General features: G+C 26.8%; 2 protein-coding genes across 15 annotated transcripts in view; both read left to right on the top strand.

The window, feature by feature from the left end:
- Positions 1 to 14,748, top strand: part of LOC106687456 (inter-alpha-trypsin inhibitor heavy chain H4) — a 34,543-nt gene extending 19,795 nt beyond the window's left edge. Inside the window, exons 11-23 of one of the 14 annotated variants that reach the window (XM_024360051.2) lie at positions 931 to 1,123; positions 1,362 to 1,557; positions 2,506 to 2,615; positions 3,962 to 4,040; positions 4,964 to 4,993; positions 7,489 to 7,533; positions 9,192 to 9,254; positions 10,951 to 11,013; positions 11,953 to 11,982; positions 13,243 to 13,377; positions 13,454 to 13,596; positions 14,434 to 14,558; positions 14,640 to 14,748. In XM_024360051.2, coding sequence (XP_024215819.1) covers positions 931 to 1,123; positions 1,362 to 1,557; positions 2,506 to 2,615; positions 3,962 to 4,040; positions 4,964 to 4,993; positions 7,489 to 7,533; positions 9,192 to 9,254; positions 10,951 to 11,013; positions 11,953 to 11,982; positions 13,243 to 13,377; positions 13,454 to 13,596; positions 14,434 to 14,558; positions 14,640 to 14,667 — 1,240 coding nt within the window. In that variant the 3' untranslated portion in view covers positions 14,668 to 14,748. Of the gene's footprint in view, positions 1 to 930; positions 1,124 to 1,361; positions 1,558 to 2,505; positions 2,616 to 3,961; positions 4,041 to 4,963; positions 4,994 to 7,488; positions 7,549 to 9,191; positions 9,255 to 10,950; positions 11,014 to 11,952; positions 11,983 to 13,242; positions 13,378 to 13,453; positions 13,597 to 14,433; positions 14,559 to 14,639 lie in introns of all 14 variants that reach the window. The other 13 variants (XM_014431352.2, XM_024360050.2, XM_067051991.1 and 10 more) reach the window with 13 other exon arrangements.
- Positions 14,749 to 15,925: 1,177 nt separating this feature from the next.
- Positions 15,926 to 19,376, top strand: part of LOC106687459 (uncharacterized) — a 49,050-nt gene continuing 45,599 nt past the window's right edge. The window contains exons 1-2 of the mRNA XM_014431359.3: positions 15,926 to 16,049; positions 18,207 to 18,457. Of these exons, the coding sequence (XP_014286845.1) occupies positions 16,019 to 16,049; positions 18,207 to 18,457 (282 nt within the window). The 5' untranslated portion in view covers positions 15,926 to 16,018. The remainder of the gene's footprint in view (positions 16,050 to 18,206; positions 18,458 to 19,376) is intronic.

The raw sequence follows: 19,376 nt of genomic DNA, 5'->3' as shown, positions 1-19,376 counted from the left end.
GACACATTAGATCTAAAATTATTTAAAATAAGATAAAAACAATTTTAATAGTTTTAACTAATTTCAAATATAAAAGATAGCGTGGCTTCAAATTAAAAGCTTTAATATTAAATAGATAATAGAATTTTATTTAAATTTTATAACATAAGAGACTCAGGGTGGTTTTCCAGGCAATCAGAAAGAGATGACACTTTACTACTAATAACACTTAAACTTAATTAATAGCTATTTTACAAATACAATAAATTCCAGTTAGAAACAAAACAAAACCAATTACACAATCCTCTATTGATGATATATGACTGTTGACATCCTCTTGTCCACGACACTATGTCCAACTCCTAACAATGGCTTCCAGTTTTTTCCCCTTCTAACCGACGGATGTCTTCTCACCAGGCCAGCCAAATCAAGAGTCCCCATTTTCTCTCTTCTATCTTCAATGTTCACTGGTCAATTATATGCATGCATGTATTGTAACAGTTTATATGTGTTTATTAAATAGCACATTAAGATGATTATAAAATGTTTAAAAAACAATTTAAAACTTGTATATATGTATATATAGTTAACCATACAAATTTTACATAATATTTATCCCAGCTTAAATTACCTTATTGTTGTAATATTCTCAGTTTTCTTTTTTTTTCTTTTTTGTATCTTTTTAGCCCTGATGAAGCCCTGTAAAGTGGGGCGAAACATCGGAAAATAAATAGTTGTAAACTATTTTTGTTTCTCTTTTGACCGAAACCCTGACTCTCTTCTTATTTATTTTAAAACTTGGTTGCATAGTTTTCAATAAAAAGTAGCAAAACTTTATTTTAATATTGATCACCCTTAAAATTATCATTTTACTTATTTATAAATTCTGATGCTATTGATTGAAATTATGTCAATGGGTGCACACCTAACACCGATTTTTTTATTCCACAGGTTTACTATATTTTCACTTTCATTTGGTTTTGATGCTGATCTCAACTTTTTGAAAAAGCTCTCATTGATGAACAAAGGATTCTCAAGACGGATATATGAAGGTTCAGATGCAGCTATGCAGCTTAACAATTTTTTTAAAGAGGTTGCTTCACCAGTTATGTCAGATGTCAAATTTGATTACCTTCCTGAAAAGGTAGTTATTTATTGCTGAGAATAATAACAATCAAATTATTGTTTTATTTTATTTTCTAAGTAGAAAGAAAAATATTTCTACTCATATAAATTAAATATTTAATATCTTTTTTTTTTTTTACAATAAATCAATTTTTTGACAAAAATATACATTTGTTGAAAAACTAATAAAAAATATCATTTTCAGAATTTTTCAAATTCATATTTCATTTCATTTGCAAAACATATTTATTTTTCAGGTTGAAAGTGCTACCCCTGAAACAAAAAGTTTGTATTCTGGTTCAGAAATTCTTGTTATAGGAAAAGTGAAACCAAACAGTACAGTTTCTGGAGTACTCTCGGCAATGACAACAGAAGGCAGAAAAATGTTTCAAATACCAATAGATTATGTTTTTTTGCCTCCAATAGAGCACAAACCAAACCAAACTAAAATTGGTAAAATATATTTAATATGTATATATATTGTAATATCCTCTTTTATGAGAAAATAGTTATTTTTATAAATAAATAATTCTAGTTATGTTCTTATTTTATGTGTCAAACGTTAAATATTGTTTATTTGTTGTGTTAAATCAAAAAAGAAATCTAACCAATTTTCATCAGTAAAATATGTAGTCACAAAAGATATCGTGCAAAGTCAAGATAGCAACACATGTCCTGCAAAAAGTCCATTGAATCGCGGCCATGTTGAGCAGATTCAGATATTTTAAAAACTCTATTTTAACTTCCCATCATAATTGAAAATACAGTAAATTTAAGAAAAAATAGAAGTCAAGTCATATATATATAATCTTGTTTCTCCTTTTTGAATAAAATATCCATAAAAGAGTATGAAACTCAGTATCAAACAATAAGTGGGAAACATTGTGGGTTCGATTCCCACATGGGGCAGTTAATATTTATTTTTCGGCGGTCCCGAAAAATGAATCTCAACACTCCCACCATGGTTAGTTCGCAACGGCAACTCAGGTAGCTGCCAAGGGTTGGCAAAAAGGACCACTAGGCCCACTTGCCGGACTGTTACCCTCCCCTCCCCCCTAAATACCAATACCAATCCCATTCATAATGTTGGGCTAAAGGCATAAGATTGTGGGCTTACATTGTATTTATGGTTTTGTTAATATGAATTTTCTAGCTTTATTTATGACCAAAGTTTAATGTAAGTGATATTATAATTTATGTTGCTTTATTAGCCTTTTCATGTTTTATTGCACAATTTAATCTAATAATAAAATCAGGTAAAATGTATTTAGCTGACAATTGGTTTTATTTAATTATCTGATAATTAAAAATTAAGTAAAATGTGCACAAAATTTAACTAACTGTTTCTGCTCCTTTATCTGAATTGATTGGTTTATGATCGTATATTTTTATAAATTTTAGGTTATTTGGAAAAAATGTGGGCCTACAAAACAATTAAATCTCTTCTTGATCAAAACACTGTATCAGAAAACAACACATTAAAAGAAAAGGCAAAAGAATTAGCACTGAAGGTATGTACAACAATAAATTGTAATACTATAAAAATAATATGGTAGTTCTGATTATTGTACAAAACAAAATGTACTTTCATTAATCATTTACTGCAATAATAATCAAAGAGAAGATGTTCCTTATGGTGGTCAAGATTAATAAAAAAAATTATAAACTATTTATTCATTGCCCATATTTTATTATGGTTACTAAGAACAAGACACAATGTAGGTGAAAGTATTGTATAATTATAAAGGATAAAACAATGATATGATCAGAGATATGGATATGAACAAAGTAAAATTATTGAAATAATTATAACAATGAAAATAATACCAGTAGTAATAGAAATAAAATAAGTAACAAAAATAAAAATTTTAGTCTAGCTTTATTTATTTCATTTATACTTTGTGTACTTATTGAAACATCTTTCTGTCATTTTAGTTTGATCAAAATCATTTCTCCCATCATGTCATCTTTGTTAAATCTCATAATTTAAAAACCAAATGAGGCCTACAATTTAGTCCAAAACATCAGCATTCATTTAATCATTCCTATTATTTGTCAGTGTTATTTTTGGAAAAAACCCAAACTATCTTCTTCTTGATTTAAAATAAATTTAATTAAAATCTATAATTTGCCACAAATTGGCTGCTATAAAGATCACTGGCTGTATGATGATTATGATGACTGAAATGACATAGTAACTTAAAAAACAGAAGTAATAAAAATGATAGTTTAACTGATTAATAATAGAATGACATGAATACTTCTTCTGATAGCTATGGTAGATTTGGTATCTAACAAATACTTATTATTTGAATGAAAAGTTCTCCATATGTCAGAAGAGACATGTTACCACTGACTAAATATATGGGAAAGGAAAATAATGAATTAATATAAGAATCTCATCAGTCAATACCTCGCTAAACGAAGGTTAAGACAGGTAGATCATTTACCTTGTAATTATCTATCAGGATGTCTCTATAAAATCATTAATTCAACAGAAGTTGTGGTAAGACCAATAGATACACTGAATTATCAAAAATCCCATAAAGCTTTATGCGTCAAATAAGAAAGACCCAGAATAGAAAGACGTGGAGCAGGTAAGCTAAGCTAATGAAAGATTATGTATAAAAAATATATATGTACACACACATTCAAATCTGCTACAATATATTCCATTTTAATTTTTCTTAATGCAACCTTCGAAATATTTTTCTGTCATACCTTTTACTTTTGGCAGGTTTTATATATTTTAAATGATTCAAAAACAGTAAAGATTTAGGGTTATATTAACTATCTATTTAACTTAATTTTTTTATACTTACGTAATATATATCTTTTTAATTGATGTAAATTACAGTACAAGTTTGTTACACCATTGACTTCACTGGTTGTGGTCAAACCAAATGTGTCCTCCGTGGTGGATGATAATCAAGAAGGTAAGATATTTTTTATTTCTTGTTTACTCATAGTTAAATATTACTCTTATTTTTTACATATTAATATTTAATGATTATTTCAACAGCTTGGCTTATACAAAATAATTAACATTATGACATTTTAGTTGTTTATTTCAACCAACCAGGAATTGTGTTTCAAGGAATGTTATTTCAATATTAACTATTTCAACATAGTTCATTTTAATAGAATCTAAATTTATTAATAAAGAGATTGAACATAAAATGTTTGAGAAAAACTTTAACAATTTAAAGTAGACCATAATAATTTAACCATTTGAAGGGGAAATTTTAACAAGGAAAATGTTTTACAATAAAAAAATATAAAATTAGGGTTTAAATACCTTTACATAACAGATAAGTTTTACTTAAATCTTGTTAGTTGCGATCGAACTGGAAATTAATGAGATCCTATTGAGGTTATGATGGGCAGCCGTTTATTTTTACACAATTTGCCTGAATACATCTTTATTAATGATCCTATTGATTTGTTTTCACTGGGATGAATGGACCATTTCAGATATCTCATCTCATTGATTTTACCACAAGAAATTATTGAAAAAAATATTATAAATGTCTATAGTTCTAAAGTTATTATCTACTAAGAAACCGAACTGGTCGAAGATGAATCAGTAAAATAATAATGAATTATCAAAATTAATGTATTTATGTTCATTTCTCTTTAAATAAATGATATACAGCTCGTTTCTAAAAATAAATAATTTTTATATCATATCATATTTGTCTTTAATGTAATTAATTCTAATGTAAATAAATAATTTCTTATTAGATTATATATTTAACGGAAAACATTTTTTTATACTGTCAATTATGTTCTCTTACACAATTATGATTTAGTTTTATTGTAATAAAAATAACTGAAATTGTAATTTTTATTGTTTCAGATAAAAAGTATCCAGGAGGACTAGGATATGGTAAGTTTCTTATAAAATCATAGAAATTTGTGAAGGTGATTGCATTGAAATGGGTGGAGAGAAATACGCTTTCGTTATAAACAGTGAATACACTGTCATCCAACTGTATAATTTTGGAAATAGGGCACCATATAGCAATGATTCATAGTTTAGGCTAGGACAGCTCCCATTCCCACTCCCGACAGTTGAAAAACAGTTTCATATCCTATCACAATGTACATTTTCCACTCAAGTCTTGAAAAGTAAAAATTTCTCTTTGGAACCATCTATTCCCGAGCCAACTTGAGTCCCATTAATCAACATTCTCACCCCTGAATTGAAGCCGAACATGTTGTTTCTTCAAGTTAATGTGAATTCAAGAAGATGTAAGAACTGAAGCTACTTCTTACATCTTCCTGATTTCTTCAATGAGAGATTCGTTGCTGGAATGTTGTGAAAAGTTGAGTTGGTTCTGTTGATTTCCGCTTTTCCTGCACTTTCCACTTCTATACCTTTGTTTGCTATTATTGTAAAAGCTTTAATGACCTCCTCTTTGGTTGCAGCCATAATCTTGGTGATGTGCCTGTTGACTATAATTTATATAATTTAAGTATCTTGGTACGGTTTAATTGTAACAGCTGCTACCTATCCTGCTCAATCCTGAATATCAGATTCAGTACAGAATTGAACTAAGCTCTTCCTGATAATGTGATAAGGGTCCTCAGGCATTATTTTTCAAAATCTAACTAAGAATGTTGCTTAGGGAGTTTACTTGATAAAACGTTCTATTGTACTGTGTTTAAGATTTAATTTCATTTAGGTCTGTATTTTCCACAAACATAGGATACTAAATTTCAAAATATATTATAAATGATAAATCCAATAGCACAATTTTAAATATAATTCATTAATCTTTTTTATTTTAAAAATGTGTAAAAAAAAAGATAAAATTAATTAATAAATTCAGGGACCATAAATTTTTTTATATGTCTATGTGATGATATATAGGTTTCACTACTAAGGAGATGAGTTGGGTTTCATGTTTGAAGTTATAAGAAAATTAATTTTTTGACCATCTTTATTAATTACTTGATATTTTCCCTTTCTACTAATCATCAATGACCTTACTCCAGTTTGTCCTACAAGCACTCAAGGGGGAAAAAAAAGTATTTGGTTTGTCTCCATAATTCTAGAAATGTGATTTTTTTTTATTAATTATGGATTAGCACTAGTTTCTTTTTAGATTATTCAAGCAAATTCCATCATAACAAAAACCATTTCTGTGAATAATACTCTATTTAAGTATAATGAAAATAAATTACATTGAAGGTAATTTACCAGAAGGAAGATAAAACATGCCGTCTATCAAGTTATCCCACAAAGGGTCTATTGAATTCATAACAGAAGGTCGTGCCAACCTGTCCACAACTGTGATTTTCATATGCTCCATGTATTTGGTGACAATTTTTGTTGTATGCATTGTTCATTAATAGTGTCCTTAGCTATCCCAAGCCCTGCTATAATTTATCAGACTGATAAATCTAATAGATCGAAATCTGATAGAACTCGTTCTAATCTATTTTATGGCTACAGCTTCACTTAAAAGAACCATTATTCTTGCCTAAAATAAATATACAACGTTTGCTAATGACAAAAAATTTGTAATTGAAAAATTAATGAAGTTAAAAGGTAAAAAATCTAATGGGTCTGACAACACATTCTCAAGACAAATGAGTTATTATTACCTGGGATTTTAATCCTAAAGAGATTATTTCATTACACATTGTCCAAGTCTGCTCTGCACTAACCAAATTACCCACAAAAACAAATATAAGTATCCTTATTTTATTTTATTTTTTTCCTGCTGATTATATATCTAGGGCATCTTGTGAAACATAATTTTTAAACAATATATTATTGATTATTTTTCTCTTTTGTTCTCCTGATTCAGAAAATAAACAATATTAGCTAATATATTACCAGTTAATATTTTGTATTACACTAAATGTAATAAATTAATATTTTTTCTTTTTAATGAACCCTACCTTGCTTAAAACATTTTTTTAAGCACTGTTAATGAAATTATAGATTGTTTAAGAATCCTTTTAATTGTTTTTTACTAAAGTGATAAATATTTTAAATTAAAAAATGTAAGATTTCTAACAGTGCATAAACGTTTTTGAATAAGATATGATCCTTTTCAGCAACTTGATATATCTCAGCTCTTCTTAAATTTTATATGGAGGAATTACATTTTTACTGAAATACTTTCAAAATGGTGAATTTTATCAAATAATAGTAATAATTAAATATTAGAAATAATTAATTAAAACAAAAGATTTTTTTCTATAAATATCTACAATAAATATAATTTAAAAAAAAAAATCTTTCCTAAATATAAAACATATAGGAATGTTTCAAATCCTGACAAAGGCCAAAAATTGTATGCCTCATTACATTATTAATTTATGTTTTAATACAATTTATCAATTTTACATTTTTTTGTTCTTAAACAGCAGCCTACATGGCTCCACAACCTAACATGGCTTTCGGAATGAGAAGTAAGTTAATGAAAAGTTAGTTGTTCATTTATATTTTATTAAAATACATACATACAAGATCCTTAGGCTAGTAGAAAAAATATAAAATCAACAAAAGTATAAATGAATTAATAATCTGATGACTAATAGTTAATGAATTAATTAAGAACTTAATGAATAGTTAAGATAGCTGATTGTTAGAAGTTTGTAGAATGCTTAGTTCCTGTCGTTTTTGACAGGAACTATGTACTAATGACTGTCAAAAACGTAGTATGAAGTACTGTAGCCTGGGGGAAATCTTGAATAGGGTTCCTTTGTTTCATTGGAAGGGGGAGAGTAGAAGTTTACATTGAAAAACAGTATTTGTATTTCTTAAATTTATTACTTACCAAGTAAATTTAAGACAATATACCTGTAGAAAATATAATTTGTATAACAGTTAATTTGTACACAAATTGATAAAATTTCAAGTAAGCACAATATAATAAACAATTGAAACCAAATATATAAACAAAACAACAATGAACAAATTAAAATGAATAGTTTTGATGAAATTCGTTGAAGAACAAATGATTCTAAAATAACATCACTTGAAACAAATAACATCTCTAAATTTAAGAAAATCAAACTAAAATTAAGTCTCTATTCCAAGCTCACCCTACAGATTACAATCCTCTATTTATATTTTTAATGTTCAATATACATTAAAATCGATAAAGATTATTAATTTAATATATAACAGAGTTACTGACCCAAAAAATCATTTTTGTTAAGAGCCTGAAAAAAAAATGAAAAAGTGAGGGCATGTATTTATCCAAATTGAAAATGCAATAATCTGAATACTGCTGAATATCAAGGCTTTCATTTTGGATTCAACCATTTAACTAAAATGGGCTGAAAATGAGATTTTTTTTAACAAGCATAAGGAAATTCAGACATAGTTGGTTTCCTAATTTCTAATATTGTTTATTTAGAAGGCAACAGTGTGATGCCACTGAGCTTTCCAGACATTTTCTCATATAAATATATCTGTCCAAAAATCTCAAAGTTTTTTTCCCCTCTTTTTATTGCATAATTATTGGTATTTATATTATATTCTGAACTCTCAAAAATATTTTAGAGAAGAAAAAAATCAAATGGAGGTTACCCTTTGTCCTCTCCCTCATTTCTATGTCCCTGTGGAATATGATATTTCAATGAAAGAGGTTAGCATAGACATTTAAAGAATTAAGAAGCTATTGAGATTGATGAACTTAATTTGACAAAACAAGCTATCTAAATAACCCTTCCCAGGAGATAGGAAATAAATACCTATTTAATGAAACAAGAACATGAAATTTCAACTCGAGGGGAGGAGCTAGAGACTTGAAAACTAGAGGCCAATTAACCTCTATTCTATAGTTTATAAGATAGCAAACTCATAACAATCAGCAATTCTTGAACAAACAAGATTTTTCATTTTCTTCAATTTATTTCTTTAATCATTATTATTATTATTATAATCTTTTTTTTTTATGAAAATTGCCTTTTTTTATGTGTGTGTGTATGTTTTCAATTTATGAAAAATCTCAAATAACATCAAAAGAATGGAATTAGCAGTTTATTGCAAATACATTAAGATATTTAAATATTTGAGATGTTGAAGTATATTCGTTGATTAAATTATTGTTTTTTTATAGGGATAATTTCAGCACCTAAATATGCTACATACTCAAATAGTGTTGGATATGCAAAGTACCCAAGTAAGATTTGTTATCTTTGTTAATAGAGGCATCCTGTGTTGTCCTTGTTTGGTATGAATTTGTGTTATATTGTAGTTTGAGCTTCTGCTATGGTTTTCACTGTCCGTATGTCTTTATTTCAGGAATAAATACTTGTAAATTGATGCTTTTTTTCACAATTTTCCAGTCACTGTAATCATGTTCATAAAGTTTATTTTATTATGTTCTACCACTGTCTACCTTTGTGATGGAAAATCATTCACACAGTATAGTATTTGTGCCATGTGAAATACTGTAGAAGGGTTATATGTATGTGATTGGGTATATGTCCTCCTGATGTAATACTGTAATGTTACACCAATCTATGTTCTCTCCCATGTAATACCATTATCATGTTACACCTACCTATGTCCTCTCTCATGTATTGCTGGTATCATGTTACACCAACCTATTTCCTTCTCTCATTATTTCTTCAGTGCTGGTACCAATAATTTATTTGGATTTTTGTAAAAAATAAAATTAAGAAAATAATGTTAATCAAGTCATTATACCTTACAAAATTGCATTTTAAAAATACTATATACTTCAATATAGTTGCAAAAAAAAAAATTACTGAATCATTTTACAAAATTTTATTATGTAGTAAAACAATCATTGATATGAGTTTTCAAATTAAATGATAATGAATAATTTTAAATTGTCAGAAATTCCATTAATTATGCAATTTTTGTTTAAAGTATATTGTTTTCATTACTAATATTTTGTGTGGAAATTTATTAATTTCTTCTATTTTGGTTTAAAGATTCTCTTAGTCATACATTTTAGACAACCAATACATTTAGTACAATACAAATCAAATATATTTTCCAAAACATTAGTGGTAACTGTGATTTTTTTCTATGCAATATATGTATTACCCCGCAGTAAAAAATACAATTCAAGTATATGAAGCATGGCTGATATTAAGATTTAAAATATCCTCTTATTTGGAAATGTTCCACTAACTAAAAGGAAAAACATGCAATTTATAAACTATTTTTGCAAACTAAATACATATAACATAAAAGATATCAATTCATATAAGGGTGTAAACTGCTAAACTTCTTAGTTTCATTTTTTGACTATGCGATGTAAGTCCTTTTGCTATACTCCAGTTACTGGATGAAGAAAGCTCTGCAAAAACTGTTGATTTTTAAATGGAAGAAAATAAACAAACAGATCACTTAATATTTGGTTAAGATAAGAAATATTTTGGCTCTTTATTCTAATTGTAAACAAATTACTCCACAAGAACATCAAAGTTGTATTTTGATCAACGATGACAGAATCACTCTTGTACCTAAAAAATAATGAAAATTTGGAAAACAATGTCACATTTGCTATTACTCTATTAACTGTTTTAAAAAGAGGTTATGATTTTGGTGAAAAATCAATATAAAAAAACATAAATGATAAAATATAGAATTAATTCACTAATAAAGATAGAGAATACTTCAGTTTTCAGTAAATTATTTTATAAATTTAAATTACACGTCCTGAACAATTTATAAATTAGTACGTACAAATTTGTTTTTCCAAAAGTGATACATATAATTAATAATATATTTTTTCATTTCATTTTAGACATGAAATGGAAGTAGAGAGTTTTGCAGTTCACACCCTCATCAATGAATGTATTTTATTTACTTTTTTATTTATTTATTTTTTTTTTTTAAAGGATTTGGAGCAGGAGGTAGTTTTCCAGGAGCAGGAGCTGGATTTTCAGGACCTATGCTAGCCGGTAAATAATTTTTAGTAAAATTTAGTGATTTAACATTAAGATACATTTTGTTTTAATTTAGTATAAAATAATTAATCTAGTTATATTATATTTTTCTACTTATAATTGACCCACACAAAACACACCGGATTTGGGATCATGATTTCAAAACACTTTATTTTTTCTTCATCTTCATAAATGACCAACATATGGATTTGTGAAATTTTTAGTCAACCATCAGTTTAAAAATGAATGAATGGTAATGAAAAGTTTTGAGGATCATTCTGTGATGTTGGTGGGAAATCTGAAAAAAAAATCAGCCTCTCTGGGAAAAACTGAGGAGAATGGATGATTAAGATTTTATTTTATTTTTAAGTTTTATATATCTTGAAATGTAATAATTCAGATTTAGAGGAGACATTAATTTTTTTTAATTTCTTCCTCTATTACAAAAAGTAAATTATTGCAAATAAATTAAAACGGACATTTTGGCATTCTAAAACTTGGATATCACTGTATAGTTAAAGATAGGACATGTTATCAGTAATGAATGCTACTACTATTTTCTTAGTCTAATTGTTAATAAACATCAATTCACCTGTTTGTTTTGCTTATATTACTGAAGTCTGAAATAAAATGGTAAATGTAATACTTATATTTTATAGACTATTTTCATCCCGTTGTCAGTAATAAATGTTTAAAGCAGAAATGTAATTTAATAGTCACCATTTTACTAAAATGCGCTTTTGCTAATTAATATCTTGATCTATAATTATTTTTCTTTGAACTCACATATCAGATTAATTCTGTATTTATAATTCCAATTAATGTCATTATTTTAAAAGTTTTACTTTTAGAGCATTAGAGATAGATAAGCATACTTTATATGAAACTATAGTTAATTATTCATTTTGTCATCCCCTTTGCTCTATTGTTAACAAAATTAAATATTTCCAACAGGGTCACCAGGAATATCATTCTTTTCTTCAAGTAAGTTTTTAAGTTATATTTATACAAAATATGTTTGATAATGTAATATGAGTCAATACCAACATAAAAAATGTTGATTTCCAATTTTTTTTACCACCTATTTCTGCTAATAATAAAGGGTTTAAATCAACATTTTGTAATGCCATTTTAATAATCATATAAAATCTGTTCTGCAAATTATGAAAAATATTATTTATAGTACTTGAACCAGGAGTTGGAGAATCCAGTGCCTTATCCATTGAGTAAATTGTATTGCAATTGTTAGTGTATTATAATAAAACAGAATAGTATCATAGCTCCATTATGAAATCACTTGACCATATTTATTAAGGGGCTGTTTAATTGTCAAATTATCAACATGTGCCAACTGGAATTGATAGATTTCCTAATTATAATTAAACCTATCCTATCTAGGATATAGCCCTTGGTAAGGAAGTACTGTTTCCTGAATAAAGATTAAACAAGTGGGTAATTATGTCAGCAGCCATGTTCAATGATCAACTTTTCCTCCCAACTCAGTTAAGGGCCAGCTACATAATTGACATAGGCTGCTTAGGTCGTAGGAGTGTTTCGACTTGAGTCAACTTTCTAAAATCTAAAATTCTCATAGTCCATAAAATTTAAGGCACATTAGATCTTATCATATTTTATTAGTCAATCAAAAGTGATTACACTCTTTAAATTCAAATATTTATTTTTTGGGAAAGAATGCATAGATTGAGAAAAACATATAATTCAAATCCCAATTAGTTTTATTATTTTTAAAAAAACCTATAGATCCTAAAAAGTATTTCTGACTGTAGAATACATCAAGCTAAATCGGAAGCCCCAGAGAGTAAAAAAATATTGAGCTTCATAATTCCCTACGGAAACTCAAAAGAAAATAAATATAATTTTTTTTTGCTATCCAGCCTTCTTAAATTGTTATTATTACACTAACAGAAGTTTACTAATATATTCAAAATGAGTTTAAAGAAATGAATATAATATTACAAATTACTAAAATTAATATGAAATAAACTTTTATTTGATGGAAAGAAATTTAGGACTTGACAAAAATTATGTTTCAAAAATGTTCTCCTTGGTTCAATTTTTTATTTTTTTTTTAAATAATCTTATAAATTATAACTTTAATCTTGCAGCTTTCAAATCATGTAAAATATAAAAAATATTTGGTGATAAAATTACAAATTTTAAAAGCTTTCAGAATTCACAAACCAAGGATAACTTTTTTTTAACTTAGTAAACACCTTTTTTCAGTAGGTGCACCTGGTATGCCGGCCTCTGCTATGGCTCCTATGCCCTTTGCACCAATGATAGTAGGGGGTCAGGTTCCAACAAGGGTTCAACAACATTTTTACTCAACCGCAATGCCTGCAATGACCGAAAATTTTGGTAATTACATAAATTATGTTCTTTTGTTCTATCTATTAACTTACAGATCATAAATTATGTTTTCTGATTTTCATAGAATCCAGTACTCATGAGGATAGCAATGGTTCTCTTATTTCGTATACAAACGTGACATGGCTCAACCAGACAATATCTGATGATGGTCTTTTCCTCCAGCCTCCACCTGAAGTAGACAGAAATGATGTTATCGCTTTGAATGAGGTCAGTTTTATTAAAGATCTCTTCATATTTTAATCAAATAGATTTTTTTTACTTGTATCAAATATAAACTATAATTATATTTTTATCAAATATAAACTTTACCAAGTTAAAAACAAATATATTTGATTGAATTAATTTTTAGCATTTATTACAAAAAGAGTTTGTAATAGAATGAGTAGCAGTAGAATAGTATGATTAAGTTCTCTACAGGAATTTTAAATTTACTTATTTAGTAATTTGCACTAATAGCATTGATGGAATATAATATTTTTTCATTTTTCTGGAAGTTCTCATTATTGAAATAATTTTTATTTTAACTTTTCTGAAGGTTTGATAATTCAAATTCAAATATATCCTTATCAAATCAATGTAACCATTTTTTAGACAAATTAAACTTTTTCTTAGACAAATTAAAACAATTTTGTCAGACAAATTGATCTATTTTTCAATTAAATCAATTGTTTTACTAGTCTACTTATGTTTTTATTTTTACTTATGGTTTTCTTCCCTATAATTAGTTAAAATGAATAATGACTTTTAAAATTAGGTCCATCTGAGTGATATAGATATTAACAACTTTCCCATATTATAGTTTTATTTTAAAATATTTAGAAAAATAAAAAGAACTGAAAAATTATAAATGTGCAATCTTGTTTGATTGTTGGTAATATCTGTATTGTAAAGTATAAAATTATATAAATCAAAATTAATAAAAGATTCAAACACTAATAAATAAGCAATTTCTGTTTGTAATTTATTACTGCTATGAATATATTAAAGCTTCATCTATAATTAAAAAATAGTTATCTATAATTTTAACTTTTTACACATTTATAGACTGATGTTTCGACAACAAGATGCAGTAATGGTAACCCTTGTCGTCATTTTATATTCTGCTCACTGGATTCATTTGCTAATAACTTACAAGATTATCTTCCATACAAATGTCATATTGAACCAAGGTGAGTTTGAAAAACATATTAGTGAGGGCACTGATTATTTTATTAAAATATGAAATTAATCTATGTAATTTTGTCTTCCAGGTTTCTTGGAGTCTGTTGCCCATTTTGATTTTGAAGTTTTGTTTCAATTAAGTTATAAAAATTTAAACATTTGTAATATAGAATTTTAATAAATACTTTAAAAATTCTAGTTTATGTAATAATTATTGTAAGTTTTTGAGATGAGTATTCTGCACTTATTCCAAGTAATTTATATCTTTAATTTACCTTAAATCCTTTCAACTACTCCTTTGCTCAGTTATCTTAACAAGTCGACTAGATTGAACCTTATCATTTCATTTTAAGTCCTTATATCTCCAACTTAGGGTTAGAAAGATGTATTATCCTAAAGGTTACCAACCTATTCTAGCCAGAGAAGGTACATTGTATTATAAATAAAGGTCATAAATTGTAAATAAATGATAAAATATAGCTTAGAAGATTTTGTTACTAAATTATTTTTTTACTATACGATTTCATATTTAAAAAAAAAAGATAAATAATTATACTCTCATCTTCCTCCAGACACAGACATCTATGAGCCATATTTTCTATAAGCATAGTTTAGCAGCCAGTCACCCAAGAGTAATCAAATTATCATTTTAAGGTTTCCGCTAATATTTAATCATTAATTGAAATCAAAGTTGTCTTATCGTAGATTTATTTATAAACATGGGACACATGTGGAGACTCACCTGAACATGCACAAAAGGAAACAAACTCTATGTGCGTATATATATATGTCTATAGATTTATTTAGTTTTTACTTGGTTGGATAACTAAGTCATATAAATATTAAAAAACTTATATATTGGTGTTTATATATCAGAAGTCAGGATTTAATAAATTATATTATATATTAAAGGAATTCTTAAAAATAATTATAATAACTGCATACTTAATTTTAAAGGAGAACAAATTTTAAGCATTTATTCAGAAATAAGAAATACTAATTTTGATGCCACTAAGTCTATAATAAATTTTTTAATCATCCACTAAATTTTTAAATATTACAACCCAAAGAAAACATAAAATTTATCAGTGAAAAAATACTCAATTTGAGCATTGAAAGATATCTATAAAACATCTAAGTTCCTTGAAGTTCTGGAAACAGAAGTTGTCAAATTCATTTTTTAATGAAAGACTAAAATTATTAATGTTATGGATCTTTTCAGTTTTTGGTTAAACAGATTGTTCAATAAATGCATACAACTAAAAATGAGTCAACATAGATAAGAATTATCAAAAAAATAGATTCATCATCGTTTTTTGATTTCTTTAATTTTAAAATTGTTTTATTTTCATCACCTTCAAATATTTTTCTTACACACCTGGAGATTTATGATGCATTACACAATCACAATTGTGGAGTCATTAGTGTAAACTATGTCCCCTCCTGCACACAATTATCAGTGAGAGATATGGCAGAGGATCAACAGCACCAAAACATGGGTAAGAACCTTATTTGATTGAACTTTCATTAATTATTATTCATAAAACATCACAGTATTAATTAATCCATTGAATTTTGGAAATTGAATATGTCATATTTCTAATGTTTTCTTTCACATAAAATGAAACATGAATTATAAATGAAAAATATATTATATATAATTCTTACATAGGAACTTCTTAATATTATAAAAATTTCAATATAAGTCAATAATATTAATCCATAATACTATTATAGATAAATATATACTTTATATATTTATCATTTTATTTTATATATTTAATTTATTTGTAACTAATTTTTAATTTTAAATACTTAATCTTTTAAAACCTAATGCATAGTCCCTAGACAATTAATATTATCATCAGTAAATGGAACAATGTTGTTGGGCTCATCTATAGAAGACTATATCGTTTCCCAATAAGATCAAAATTCTTTACTTGCTTCGATTCTTTTTGTAATTAGTGCACAAAAAATTAAACTTTTTAAGTAACTGCACCTTAACAACATCCAGATACTTTTCTCTATATTTATGTAACAAACATTTTTTAAAATTTTGTTGCTGCAATCTTTACTTCTTACATTCCAAAAAGATGGTAAACTTTTAAACACCTTAATACGTTTTTAAATGAATGATTCAATACCTTTAAAATGATCTGTTTCTTTTTTTACTCTGTTTAGAGATGGTAATATGAAATTTCCTGCTCAACTAGAAGAACTGAATCAATATTGCCCAAAGAAATATTCACTAGAATCTTTCTAGAGAAATGAAACTATTTTCAATTGATTCAATATATTGTTCAATCTTACAGTATGTTCTATATACAGTATTATAACATGATTTTGATTCTTGTAATGGTATAAGAATGTATATTTATTATCATAAATATATGGATGTTATTATGATAATAACAATTATCTAGGGCCATAAAATAGGTCACTTTAATCTATTTTGAATTTAGATATGATCCTCTGACATCTAATCTTTAAAGATAAATGGGTATTTATGAATGGTATATGCTCTTCAGTTAATGCAATAGACTTAGAGGAGCATAAAAGACATATTAGTGAAATGCTAATTACTCAATGCCAATTTGTAACAAAGAAACTTTAAAACTCATTATACTGCAAAGAACTGAAATTTATATTCCAAAAGAATGTTGATGTAGATTAAGTAAATCATGTTTAATAATAAATTTCTGATTTGTAAGAATCTTAGCTAAATATGATTAAAGTACAAATTGTAATTTTTTTCAGTTATTCTATTGTTCAAGAATTTAAAAAAGTGGATGTTATTCGTTACTGGCTCACAACCTAACTAGATGAAATACAGCATCCTTAGATACTATTGTAGTAATTCAAAGTGAAGAAAACATTTTAAAAATAGCAATTTTAAACCTTAATAAATAAAAACAATTAATATTTTTTAAGTAATCCAAGTATTTAAAAAAAAAATTCTTAAATGAATGAACTTATCCAAATTTTTTATAAGGAAAGTAATGACTTTTTATAAAAAAAACATAGTGAGCACTAGAAGCTTGAGTTAGAACATAGTCTTAAAACATACAACTGTTTTTTTTTTCTGAATTATCCCTTCCTATAAAAGCATACTGATGCGCACATCAGGAATTATCATTATCTAAGTAGAAACCAAGTATCTGGTTAAATTAAAAACAACCAATCTGTCTTTGATTGTCATCCTAAAAGTAACCTAATCATTCCAATGTGAAAATTAAAACTCTGTCACCAATGGAAGGGTATTAACCTCAAGAAGTCACTAGAATATTTTATAAGAAACATTTGTTCCTAATTTCATCAAATTATCAGTGTAAACATACATCAAATACCAAACTTGCCTGTGCTTCCAAATTGCAATGCTACACTTCGTTGGGAGAAGGATTCATGTGTTTTTTTAAATTTTTTTATTCTCCTCAATAAACTTAGTCCAAGACAGAACAAAAAAATTAAATACAATATCAAATAGAGTGAATAAGCATCTCCACTATCCTAATGAATTTCTTCTGACTACAACAAATTTGAAACAACTACAGAAAAATAAAAATAATTTAGACAGTTTTAAATATAACTTTAATCTGATTTCATTACCAATACCATAAATAATCATATTCTCTATCCATTTATTTTTTATTAATCAGGTGAAAACAATAAAGTAGACTTCAATTCAGAGAACACCTTGATTCAGCTACTAAATTCAGAAGTGAAGATACAGCATTCTCAACCAGCAGTAGCTGAGGGAGAGAACCATACCAGTACTCTTAAGAGGGTGCAGATCCAGGTTCTCCAAGAGGGTGTATGGCAAACAAGACATTTCATCCTGAAGGAGGAGCTGTCAGGATCAAAAGGTGTAGGTTGTAGAAACATAGGAATGTATGATATTGAATTAAAGGTAAGGCTTACAAGATATAGTAACAAAAAATTATAACATACAGTATTATTGGTAATAATACCATTTGTGCATATGAGTATGTGATTCCTCCAGTTTAATAAAAGAAAAATAGAATAATGTTCTAATCATAAAAACAAAATATATATATATTGTAATAATTTAAAATTATTTAAAATAAAATAAAAAAGGAATTTTGATAGTTTTTAAACTTTTTTCAAATATAAAAGATAATTTGGGTTCAAATTAAGAACTTTAATACTAAATAGATAATTGAATTTTATTATATAAAAAGAAAAAACTCTTAATCTCAGGGCGTGTTGTTGCTAGGCAATCAGAATACAGACACTTACAATAATTTCTCTTAATTAAATTAATATCTATTTTATACATGAATCTATTTTTATGTATAGCAAAACTAACCAAGTTCACAATCTTCTTTTGATGATTCTTGGTATCTTCTTTTTTCTATTGTTCTGTCCTATCATCCAAAATGGCTTCCTACTCTTGCTGCACAGAAATTCATGAGGACCTCCTCACCCTGGAGACATCCTTTCACCTCTGCGCCCAAACAACGAATGAATCTCCAAAACGAAAACCTGCCTCGATGTTACATGTAAACATCGATTGTCGCACAACAGTTAGGGATTTTTGCAAATGATTTACTTTCTGAATATTATTCTTTAACACTATTTCTTGACTTCTATTTTTTCTTAAATTTGCTGTATTTTCAATTATGATGGGAAGAGTTAAAATAGTTTGTATGATATTTGAATCTGCTCAACATGGGCTTGATTCAACGGACTTGTTGACTGAAGAATACGTACCGCCATCTTGGTTTTGTTTTGAATCACAAAGTTATAAACAATAAAAATTGGTTAGCTTGCTTTTTGGATAAACAAAACAAATTAACAATCTTAAA

The sequence above is a fragment of the Halyomorpha halys genome, unplaced genomic scaffold (genome assembly GCF_000696795.3).
Source record: "Halyomorpha halys isolate HHAL.00 unplaced genomic scaffold, Hhal_1.1 Scaffold965.1, whole genome shotgun sequence".
NCBI classification, from domain to species: Eukaryota; Metazoa; Arthropoda; class Insecta; order Hemiptera; family Pentatomidae; genus Halyomorpha; species Halyomorpha halys.
This window is presented reverse-complemented; position numbering and strand designations above follow the sequence as displayed.